The sequence below is a fragment of the Haemaphysalis longicornis genome, unplaced genomic scaffold (genome assembly GCF_048455015.1).
Source record: "Haemaphysalis longicornis isolate Haplotype H1 unplaced genomic scaffold, Haemaphysalis longicornis Haplotype H1 scaffold_4, whole genome shotgun sequence".
In the NCBI taxonomy this organism is placed as follows: domain Eukaryota; kingdom Metazoa; phylum Arthropoda; class Arachnida; order Ixodida; family Ixodidae; genus Haemaphysalis; species Haemaphysalis longicornis.
The window spans coordinates 122,313,485-122,325,463 of NW_027526361.1; the positions used below are offsets into that span (position 1 = coordinate 122,313,485).

Here is an 11,979-nt window from a genome sequence, read left to right on the forward strand (position 1 = left end):
GTCTCCTCTCCGGTGAAACACATGTCAAAACGAATGACGAATTCTTCTCGGGGAGTAAGTCTGCCACTGTCAAAGTGAGACCCCTACAATTCACAGCGGTTGTGAATAAGACATCATTTATGACTACCGCGCCACTTGCACCTGGATAGGCGCCATGATCGGATGCGGAAGCAGTTCACGGCTTTTCTGGCTTGAGACAGAATACTGCTAATGTAGTAGTAAAGTATGACAGCGCTGAGCTCACTCCTGAGTAGTGCGTCCTGTGTTTGAAGTATGTTTTAACATGTACCGTAAAGCACCACGAGTCGCCGAAATGCTGGCTTTGGCGGTGGCGGCAACCGTAACCCAGGAAAAGCGTAATAGAAAAATATAGTAGCGTCACAATCTGCCACCAAATGGACATAAACCGCGGGATCGTAAGACTCTGTCCAAACAGATGGCGCAAACGCGGGAGCCGGAAGTTTCAACCACTCTTAAAGTTTTCGTGAGATGTGAACAAAGCTGGATAAGGCCACCGCGTGCCACACTTAAAGGCGAAGCTTAGAAGACCTTGAAATTTTTTTTTTGAGCTGTCGGCCATGTTCAGAGCATTTTCCGCCATTTTAGGTGCCGTCACTGTGCCAGGGTGTCAGATTTCTTGCCTACCGAATAGAATATTGGTGATCCATTGACTTCGAACGTGGAAGTTCCAGAGCATAACGCCAAAAAGCTATTTAGATTACAGCTCGTGTCGGGAGGTGGTCGCAGCAGGTAGACGCCACGACTCTTGAAGAGTATCGATGCTCCAAACGTACCCTGAATGTCGACTACGACCATACAGTTGCTTGAAGCGTGGCCAGTGCGGCTATCGAAGTGATTCGTGCATTGCAGTGTCGCATACTTGCATCTTCCTAGAACGGAGTTTCCAATAACCGGCGATGTGGTGTCTTTTGAAGAAGTCGAGAGAAATTCCCAGAAAGAGACGCGAATACAATGCAGCTTGAAAAACGTATTTATTCAGTATTGTTGCGTCAAGCCAAAATGCTCGAGGTTTAAAGTACGTAAGCAGATTTAGGTTACGGGGGAATATTTTATTTTCATAATTGAAGAGCAGGTCAATTATTGACGGGAATGACAGGGCGGAAGAATCGAGGTCATTTGAATACCTCCCGTAAATATATTCGCCACAGATCCTGTTCCCGAAATAAACACCTTTCCGCTTCTCCAACTACCAAAGTGATGTAGTAGGAGGCGTAACTGCTACTCGGTACTCTCGTTATAGTGTCCTAGAAGGAGGGATAACGAGAAAGCGAAAGGGTCACCAGAAGTTGTCATCTGAGATTTCGGAAGCCATTTGAAATAGTCACAACAATTACTCGTTAAACGGCGAGGTCCTATCGATGAAGGAAGTTATCAGCTCAAACCCTGCCTCTGGCTGGTCGTAAGGCACCATGTGGCCAGCGTTGCGCACACCCAAGAAGTTGAGGTTGTCTACGGTCTTCTTGTATCCGAGAAGCTTCTGTCCGTCCGCACTATGCCAAATTCTCTGACGTGCATGAGCCCAACGGTCAGCCCCCGACCATTCCATCTGCGACAGGAACTGTTCAGTCTGCGTTGTGGGCACGGCAATATCAAGTAGCCCACTGTAGACGAGTACCCGATAGCCGTTCTCAAGGAGAACAATCAGCTGCGGTACTGATGAACGCGTCGTTTCCTCCAGGAAATGATTAAACACAATGTCACGACTTGTTGAAAACTGTCGCTGGCCAACGTGCAAAGCTCGCCTGATCTCCGGCCTGACGACAAACATCTTGTAGTCTCTAATATCTGCCGGCTCGTTGTCGTACAAGTAATTGTATATGAACTCAAAGCCGGTCAGATTCTTGAAAACAGTTTCGTTAGTTTCGATGCCAAAGATAAGTTTGTCTACAGCGCGGGTGGCCAAACTTGTTTGGCCTGAACGAATAAGTTCTTTGACTTCGTTGGCAATATGAGTCATATAATCGGCGGCTTTGCGGTCGAGAAGCCCGATGCCATACAAAAATTCGCCGAACCCTAGCATGTTAACAGGGTCTGTGAAGCCGTTGCCGTAGGCGATGCCCCGGAAGTTGATCTTCACCCGCGTCGACCCAGCGTTCTCGTGGATGGCAGCACCGATCGCAGGGACGTATTTTCCTGCAATGTAATTGTTAAGTTGTAAAACGAAGAGGAAAAGAAGATGTAACTCTAAAAACTGCTGGGCAGAATAGGCAGCATTTTTATGCGGAATGGAAAGTTAGCAAAAGCCGCAACATTCCGCAACATTAAGCCTCAGGGTGGAAAGGTGTATTGTTATTAGACTCCCAATATTACAACTAAAAAAAATATGGGAAAATAAACGGGTCAACTTAGCTTTTTTGTCGCAGAAACAAAAAGCTGGACATTTTCCTGTAATCTTTCTTTTGTTGAGTTTATTTTTCCGTATTGAGGAAAGGTAAAGCTGGACTGAACGAAATACAATACTCACGCCCTGTCACAACGTCGGGGCGTAAAACCCAATAATTTACTATTTAAAGGGATTGAAAGCTGAGAAACCCGAAACTCAATACGGATACATGGTGACGTCTCATACAAAAGTGCGGATGCGTCTTAACTCAGGAAGAAGAGGGCAAATTTGTACACATTTGTACACCGATATTAATTGGTCATTATTACTAAGATACTTCACCCACCACCGTACGACTCCCCAGAGATGTAGAACTCGTTCTCAGCCAGTTCACCAAATAGCGTGAAGAACTGCTGCAGGAACTCCAGCATATCCCGACCGACGTCAGTCATGTTACGAGCGTAGCCCGCTTCGTTTTCGGTGAAGCTGTACCCCGTTCCAACCGGCTGGTCCACGTAGAGCATCGAGTAGCGCTGTGCCCATGTGAGTTGGCGAAACGCTGCGCTCTTTCCGTCTTCCGCGACGCGGTACGGCCCGTGCTCAGAGAATAATCCGAGCAGCGAAGTAGTCCCCGGCCCACCTTGCAGCCAGAGTATCACTGGGACATTTTCCGTGTCACTCTAAGAGGCGGGGAAGAGGAAAAATTATCACCAAACGCTAATATTTGGAAACAGATTTGAAGCACAAGATTTGCTTCAGCAGTCAGCGGCCGCTGATGTTGGCGACACTAATGCAGTGAAGTTTTGAGAAAAATTTATGAAACCTGTAAGGCGCTGTGTAATATTGTTTTTACAAACTCTGATTGTTGAAGAATGCAAGAAGGTGTATTTATTAAATTTTAGTGCGTCTGATTGGCATCTGATAAAATTCTTAGAGAGGTGATTAGCGCATGTTCTTTGCGTACGAGTGCATGTTCTTTGCGTACGCATGTTCTTTGCGTATGCCCAAACAGTCAGACCGGTGAACGTGACTTGAATTGTGCAACTGCTAGGTCAATATTTACCTACACGAACGCAATGCGGAAGGCAATGCTCCAAATGTTCTTCCGCGTTAGCCTGCAGTTGTATTCGCAGGCCTACGTGGTGTCCGCTATTCTGAAAATGAAATATTTACCACTACCTTTTTGCGTTACTGTTACTACTGGATACTGCGTGCACCTTACCTGCCAACATTATGCACTTGGCTGATCTGAAGTGGATGAGAGTTCCGCTGGAAGCCCATCAAAGCTTCATAAATTCGTGTTACCAACCAAGGAACCACGCCACCTTGCATAAATTTGTTTAAAAGCCCAGCTAGGGTTGTTTTCAGGTACTGCATAGGCCATCGTGGTTAGCAATTGCAAAAGCTGGGTAAAAACCTTACGTTTAAAGGTGCTGCTTTCGTGAGGCTTAAAATTCAGTATTTTAGTATTTCTTAACCGTTGTAATCTTCGAGATAACGGGTAGCATACATTGCGGAGCTTAGTATCACGCTTCCATTCAGTGACCTGCATTGTGTAGGTTGGCTAAGATGTAACATAACTTGCTCTTGAGCACGGGCGTGTTCCTTGCTCTTCAGCCTGCTTTGGAGCCGCTTTTCAGGCTCAGCGAAGTTCGGTTTTCGCGTATTAACAACTTAATGTCAAGCTCTTAGTATGCCTCCTGCGTCGTCACAAAATCGGCGCCGGTTTGTCGAAAAAGAGATGTCCCTTTTTACATCGGATTCTCCCAGGAAAACCATTGCAATGTTTCGGGAGTAGTTTGAGCTGTGTTCTTTGCACTTTTGTGATATTTCGATTGGTTTCATCCCAAATATTTCTGTTTACGCTACCTCGTTCCCAACTAGCCTCTCTTGACGAAAAATAAATTGTACGACTCTTTGTCGCAAAGTTAAATGTAAACTCCTCAATAATTTTCATAAAATATTATGTTATTTGTGGAAAATAACGACTACCCTAATACCATTTGTGCTCTTGGAGATTGTTTTTGCCCGAGTTGGCGTGCGCACCCAAATAAATCTGTAGTTTTTCATAAATGCAATCCATCCAGGATATATCGAACTCAAACCTGATATGGAAATGCTCGAAATGTTCACAATTCAAAATATAAAAGATGCCCATCTGATGACCACCTAAGAACTCCGCACATAGCGGAGAGCTGTCCGAGACCGCGATTTGTTTCCCCAAGAACGAAAAATACAAAACACAGAGAGACGACTACCGCCCTTAAGTGCGGTGGTCGTCACACTGTGTTTTGCATTTCACAATAACTACACCCGTTTCGCAAAAAAAATAAGTTTATTTAAAACTACAAAAGCACGTGAGCTTCTCTTGCTTTATCTTCTGCGCCATGAAGTTCACCAAACTGTCTTCAAGCTTGTTAACTCCAATCGAAAGAGAAAGCCCGGCGCCACCCACTGCTCCACCGACGCAACGAATTACTTTGAATGCTGGCGCAAGCTCGGCTGTCATATGCGGTTGGAAACTCCGGCAGTGTGGCTGATAAGGTCCGCCTCTCCGGTAATGGCAATACCCGTCGCGATCACCGCACTATTGCGATCCGCCACAGCGCACACGTTGTCGTGAACACTTACAGACTTACGCTCTGTTGCGGCATCCGGATAGCGCATGGGAATGCTGACAGCTCTCTAATTCACTTTCGAGGCACTCACCACCGTCGCCTTCTGTGTCGGAGCACCTATCGTGTGGAGCCACAACGAAGATGATTTGCTGGACCAGCTGCACGAACACGCACACGCGCGCCTTAGAACGGCCGGGCTGCGCTACCTTCATTTTTCGTCAGCTTGCTCGCAGTTTAGTGTTCAAACGTGCTGCGAGGAATTTAGAATTTCAAACACCCCTGCGCACGACCACTAGTTTTCACTGCAATTTACCCGTCTAGTTGTGTACACCTTCATCGCTAAAACCGAATTCTTCCCTTCTTTTCGCGACCATTCGAAGACGTGCGGCACCGAACGAAACAAACACGCACCACGCCGCACCAGTCTCCATGCCAGCAGAGCCCCGCTTGGTCACACCGCCGCCCGTTGGATTCCCCTTCCTCTTCCCCATTAGCAACCAAACACACGCTGTGTTCTGGTGGTCATGGCCAGAGCTCTGTCATGAGGGTATCCCCAAGCTAGCGCATCGAACAAGTTGATCGTTATTGAAAGCAGGCCACCCTATCGACGCGACGTGCGAGACGTCATCATCATCGCCCAAGCCCATCAGGAGAAGCGCACGTGCAGGGGCACTAGCGGCGCGGTGATGGATATAGGAATTTTACGGTGAACGACAGCCCGATACTCGCGTACGAAAGTGCTATACTTTTGCACAGGATATCTAATGCGATATTTTGACTGTGCGATATATGCAATTTTCGCTATATCTGGGATTGATATATCCGGGGTTGACAGCAATACCAAATGGGAGGCAGACACGAACCACGTTATGTGCACAAACTTCAGATCTCTAGAAGGGTCGAACTCTCGTGAATTACCCACACTACAATAATTGCAGGTACAATATATTTCCTAATTCATAATTCCGTACCACAGCATCTGTTTTTAGAAGTTTAAGAATGACAATACTCAGTGACAAGTTAACAAGAATCCCGGGCCATCTCCACTGACGTGAAAACTGGGGCGGTGCGAAGCATGCAGTGTTTAAGTGTTTTCTTGGCGCCTTGCCGTTTTCGCCATCGGAGATGAAACCATTGGAGGTTAGAGGTATGTACAGCTCTGCTGTAAAAGTCTCTCGTCCTTGAGGCGTGAAGTTCTCTAGCGTGGGGCCTAAACGAGTATCCCGGTGTTTTTTTAGGACGCGTTACGAAACGCTCCAGCGCGAGGCGTAGACGAGGGCCCCGGTGTTCTTTTAGTACGCGTCACGTTCTAGCGTCGGGCGTAAACGAGTTTACCAGTGTTTTAATACCGTAACTACATGACATGACGGTTACGACGACGACAACGACGACTGGAGACGCCAACAGGGCCAGCCCTGAACTCGCTTCGCTCCTAAACGTTGCCGCGTGATGCTTACGTCACAGCAAATGTCGAAATACGATAGTCTTCTGTGGCCGCTGCCATGTAACGCATCACTACACACTCAGTCTTCCCTGGTCCCCTCGCGCTCCTCCATGACCACTTGAATGGAAGTTTGCGCGGGGTGGTTTGTTCAAGTATCAAGCATTCGCGCAACTAGCGCTCCACGTGTTCTGACTGCGCTTTATCGTAATTTTTTGCGTTGTAATCATCCTGAAATAGCAAAAGGTAAATTTTTTTGTGTGTTTGCCTTTATAGCCGCTTTGTGTGCCACTGCTAACGGTGTCAATTTTTGTCTTGCTATGGTAAAAACCACCCCAATGCGTATTCCAAAAAAATGACCTAAGTTGTCTCTCTATGCATGTACATATTGCCTCAAATATGCCTAATACATCTTCGGAACTAGATATCATAGAAACGTATGCCCCACGCTAGCACTTTTAGTAGTTTGAAACAGTCTTGCTTACGTAAATCGCCGTCAAGTATTTTTCGACTTCGTCGTGGTGATTGGATGGAGTAATTCACCGACAGACGGACCGACAGGCAGACAGACAGACAGACAGACAGGCAGGCAGACAGACAGATAGACAGACAGACAGACAGACAGACAGAGAGACAGACAGACAGACAGACAGACAGACAGACAGACAGACAGACAGACAGACAGACAGACAGACCAATTTTTTGTTTATCTAGACCGAAAACGACTGCCGTTTAAAGCAGAAGTACAACAGCACACTTGTTTGTACTTCCTCCGAACACCACGCTGATGAGCGCGATTGGCAACGCAAAAACTTTACATTCGCAATTTTCAAGTTTGCGAGATTTTGTGTGCCCTATTACGGAGCCTGGCTGTCGTCGTTCCGCCCACTCACAGGTGCTAGTCAGCCAGGTTAAATGGAAATGTTTCTATGGTATATTGGATTCATTGTGCGAAAGAACGCATATTGGGTGCGGCAGCTCAAGAAATAGCGCCTAACCCTTATGCTGGGCTGTTTCGGCTTGACTTACTTTGCCGATTCTGGCATGGCATCAAGCATAAGCGCGTGCACCGATGAGGGGAGAAGTCGGGTTCCAATGAATTGGTAGTTGCGATGACAAGCTTAGCACACAACATTGATGAGCCCGATTCAGCCAGTGATCGTCGTCTCACCGCTCTTATGACGTCGTTATTGTTGAAAACTTCTCTGGGGCCACGATGCGGGCTACACTAGCGATGCTAAAAGACCGCCACGCGAAAATTGTCGCTGGCATGGTATAAGACAACAATAATTTGACGTCCGCAATTACCACAATATACAAAAAACATTATTTGCGTTGTAAAGGAAGCACAAAGTATACCGCAGAAGGGACAAAAAGACAGTCATCCGATATTTTTTTCGTGTTGAGTTTGTGAGCGTAATTTGCACGATCTGACCTTCCCCGCGGTTTTTACTTCAAATTATTCTTCAATTCATTGATGTACCTTTAACGGAGTCAATTGCAGCAATAGGAAAGTTCGTGTTTCCTTTAGGATAATTAGCTTCGACGTTTAAGGAAAACTGAGCCCAGGTTCAGGAGTATTTCGCACGCGAAGCAGGGATATCCGCGGTGTTACGAATCGAATGTGTGTGTGTATATATACGTGTGTGTCTGTGTGTGCGTGTGCGTGTGCTTGTGCGTGCGGGCGTGTGTGTGTGTGTGTGTGTGTGTGGGTGTGTGTGTTTGTGTGTGTGTGTGTGTGTGTGTGCGTGTGTGTGTGTGTGTGTGCGTGTGTATGTGGTGTTGCTCTTAATGGGAGAAGTAAACCGCTTGCGGAGCTCATGCATCTTCCACAATATGGCGCGACTAGAACCCTATCAAGCCACTTCTCTGGCCGTTAGAGCTGTCGTGTTCTATTTATGCGGTGTGCTGATAACTGTATTATCGCTGTTCTCTTCTCACAATGGATTAAACCACTTAAGCTTGGCTCTTCACTCTCCACCGTCGGCCTGGCGGAAACTGCCCTGCAATCCACTCGATTCACCACGCTACCACGACATGACATGGAAAGCCTTCAACAATGCTACAGCGGGCCGTCATGAGACGCAGGAGTAGAGTTTGTGGTGTTTCCAAGCGCCGTTCCTTTTGCATGTCAGTGCAGTCCGGGCACTTCTCGTGCGATGTGGAAATTTTGTTGAACATGGTGAAGGGCTTCCATCCGCGCATAAACCATTGTAAAGGTAGTATACCGCCTTTACTTACAAAAAATGAATAGTGCTGATTTAAGGAAGCATTTCATAAAATAAAATACATTGAAATAATGTTGGCAGTTGGTTAACTTAACGTTATTGCGACAGTGTCCAAAGGTGACATAAGACGGTGCTGGGTGTAACAGGAAGTCCCTGGCCCAGCCCGATTTTGGGAACGGAATATCGCCTATCTATAAGTTGCAACAATGTCTAGAATTGTCCTGTTGCAGCAAATTAAAAGTAAATGTAAAGACATACTTTATAAGGTGCTTCATAAACTTTCCTTTTCATTTAACGTCGAAAAATTGTAACCTTGTCGTTCAAGGTGCGCCTTTTTGTTTTAGCGAAACAAGCTGAAGATGTACCGCTGCTCGTGTCGACGGGAAAAAGTATTTGCAGCGTGCTTCACGTGAACATCAACGCAATCAAAGCAACTACAGAGCAAACGCTAATATCACAAAGAAATATTCATATCATAAAATAAAACGCCATTGAGGGCTAATTGTCAAACAGCCGTTGTAGAGAAACCTTAGCAGGCTAAAGCGATAAAACTGCGCCCGGCACCCTACGTTTCACTCAGGCTTGTTCATAATTCAGTTTGCTCCTAAAAAAAATCAAAGCTCCCTCCTTACGAAAGCTTAAGAAAAAAATGGTAAATATGGTTCCTTTCTTAAGATAAAGTTGGTTAAAACGGGAAGCTTTATGGCGTGCTACCTTAGTGAAAATCTATGTCCAAAATCCATTTTGCTACGGCTGTGTCAGAACTGCGCAATCGAATAGGCGTCGGCTGCGTGACGCGAGGACCCAGCTTGGATTTCGACCACAGAAGCGTTTCTTTAGGCGCTTGATGTGCCTTTGGGAAAACCCATCATCATCATTTACTCTGCCATTGTGGAAGTGTGGCTTTTATGCACTATGTTTTTGCGTACGTCGCCATCAGTGAAGCAATGTAAGGTACGGTTGAAAAAAAATATCTAGGAAGAAAATCTTCGGCATGAAATGTTGTGAATGGAGTTACGAGGGCTACATAATTTGCGGCAAAAGAAATCTTGGAGTTGCCGAAAGTACAATGTGGATATTACTCTTGTGAAGAAGTAAAGGAGTAACGCGAGCTTATTTTGGCTGCTGGAAATTAGAAAAGAGAAAGTTTCAGCCCCGTCCTGTTTTCAATATCTGCTCCTAATTGCCGGTAGAACAATTAAGAAAACAACAAGATACAACGGCAACACGTGCCAACTGACGCTTCAAATATGAAGCGAAAAATCTCTTAAGCCAATGTTGTTGGCGGCCGTTAAAGCATGACTGAAGAAGTCTTTGACCCCACTAAACTCCTCTACTTACTTTGTTGAATAAAAGGTAAATGGAACTCCCTTTCTTTTGAAAAGATACTTTACTTGATAGACGTATTGGTAATACTAGGTTGCGGAATTACTGCCAGCACTCCTTTGGTATTCGCAAAGGCTCTACAAAGGTTCTACAATTTGTAAGAATCGACAAATTGCGGCATCATTGTTCGCAGCGGTGGAGTTCAGTTTACAGTGTTGGTCCCAGAAAAAAGTAGGCAATTCGTTAAAAAAACTCTTTTCTGTCTAATGCTTGAGAGATCTCATGAAATATTTTTATGAAGGGTAATATATATCCGTGCAAATTTATCCCAAGCAGAGAATGTCGCTGTAGTGTCCGGAATGCCGGTAGCGAGTGTAGTGAATGTGAGCAGGATATAGAGTGTTGGCGGTTCAAAAAGAACAATTCAACTCAATATTTGTCACCGTCCTACATTAAGAAAAACAAGTAAATAAATAGTAATAAACAATTTATTCTATCGTATAAAGTCAGTACGCAGCATCTACACCATGGAAGATGGAGACGTTACTACAACGGAAGTGAGCTGCCTTGCGTCTTGGCAATTGAGACAAGTGAGGCAAAATCTTTTTATAGAACTGTGGCGCACTTGAATCAGCCCAATCCAGTATTTATTGTACGTTACAGAAGATTTATACTGAACACGGGTGTTCCCCTGGTTTATTACAGCGACCCAGGTTTTTTCAATATGGAGGAATGGTGATCTGAAATGAGGGTATTTAAAGTGTATACTTTTAAAATTGTGGCGTTCAGTGGCCAAACCCAGATGGCAAGACTTTCAGGCATTTTTATGGTTTATCGGCACATGTTGGCATGTTATCACGCTATTTTTGGCATCCAGGTCTTTTATTTAAAGTCTGTATTTGTAAGTGGGAAGACTAAAACAAGCATTCTTTGGATTTCCACTCACCAGAGAAGGCACAAACCAGAAGAAGAGGTTGCTTTCGTACTCAGGGTTTACCGTCAGATACCCCGAGTAACCCGGGACTTCCCTGTCGGCGGGGATGTAACCGACCTTGGATAATTTCTTAGCCTCGTTCAGGCGACCTTCCTTGATGAGCGGTGTAAGGTACAGTGTGTCACCTGCAAAAAGAGTTGTTTGTCTGCCACAGAAATCGGAAAACGGTGTTGTCACATTTGCGCACGCTTACTAAAACAGTCGTAGTACCCGACAATGAGCCGAGTGGTTTACACTACCCCGTTTTTTTTCCTTTGAAAACACCGCTTTAATGTCAATATCGCACGCAAATAAACTTGCAGGGTATTTCTTCACAATATACAATAACGACGTTACGGTAGCGTGATTGTGTTGGCAGCCTTACGCACAGTCGTCAACTTCATTTTTTTTATGTGAGCGGAGTCAATTGAGCGTGCAACTTAGCCGCCTAATTCGGCCTGCCAAAGGAGCTGAGACTGATGAAGCACAGCGTTTGTATCTAGGTTGTTGACGAAGGCTTATTTTCCCATTTTCGCCGAATAACCTAGTGTTGAATAGCGAAAGGGACGTGTATGTAATCTTCAGTATAGTAACGACAACAAAATGCAAGTACATTTATGACTGCTTGCTTGTATGGATGCGAAGATGCCGAATTTTATAACCACCTTTGCGATTATCTATACAAATATGCAAGTTTTTTGTGAAGTACGTTTTTTTTGTTTCGGACATGTTGATGTCACCAAAGAGAGATATATTTCTGGCGTGTAATCTCTTGATCTTTACGGTGGCGGAGGGGTAGGCTTGGGGTTGTTGTTTTACCTGCGGCGAGCGCCTGCCTTTCCATGGGCCTGGGGGCATAGTTTTGGTACAATTCTGAGGTGAAAACGACGGGTTACCCCCTGCCACTGCTGTAGCTGTGTAGACATTCCAATGTGCATTGTAGTAGAAGCTGCCCGCATACCAGAAACGTGTCCAGTAATCCGATTGCGTCTTCTCTATACCATTACCAAGGTGGTTGTTGTTGAGGTGATTTTGCTATTGCGTCATCT

General features: G+C 45.4%; 1 protein-coding gene across 1 annotated transcript; it reads right to left on the reverse strand.

Annotated features, from left to right (window-relative positions):
* Positions 1–1,010: 1,010 nt before the first annotated feature.
* Positions 1,011–11,774, reverse strand: LOC144179984 (venom serine carboxypeptidase-like). The gene is made up of 4 exons (XM_077708398.1): positions 11,750–11,774; positions 10,904–11,076; positions 2,691–3,024; positions 1,011–2,154 (listed from the first exon to the last, which is right to left on the reverse strand). The coding sequence occupies exons 1-4, from the start codon at positions 11,772–11,774 to the stop codon at positions 1,352–1,354; spliced, it is 1,335 nt and encodes a 444-aa protein (XP_077564524.1). The 3' UTR covers positions 1,011–1,351.
* Positions 11,775–11,979: the final 205 nt, after the last annotated feature.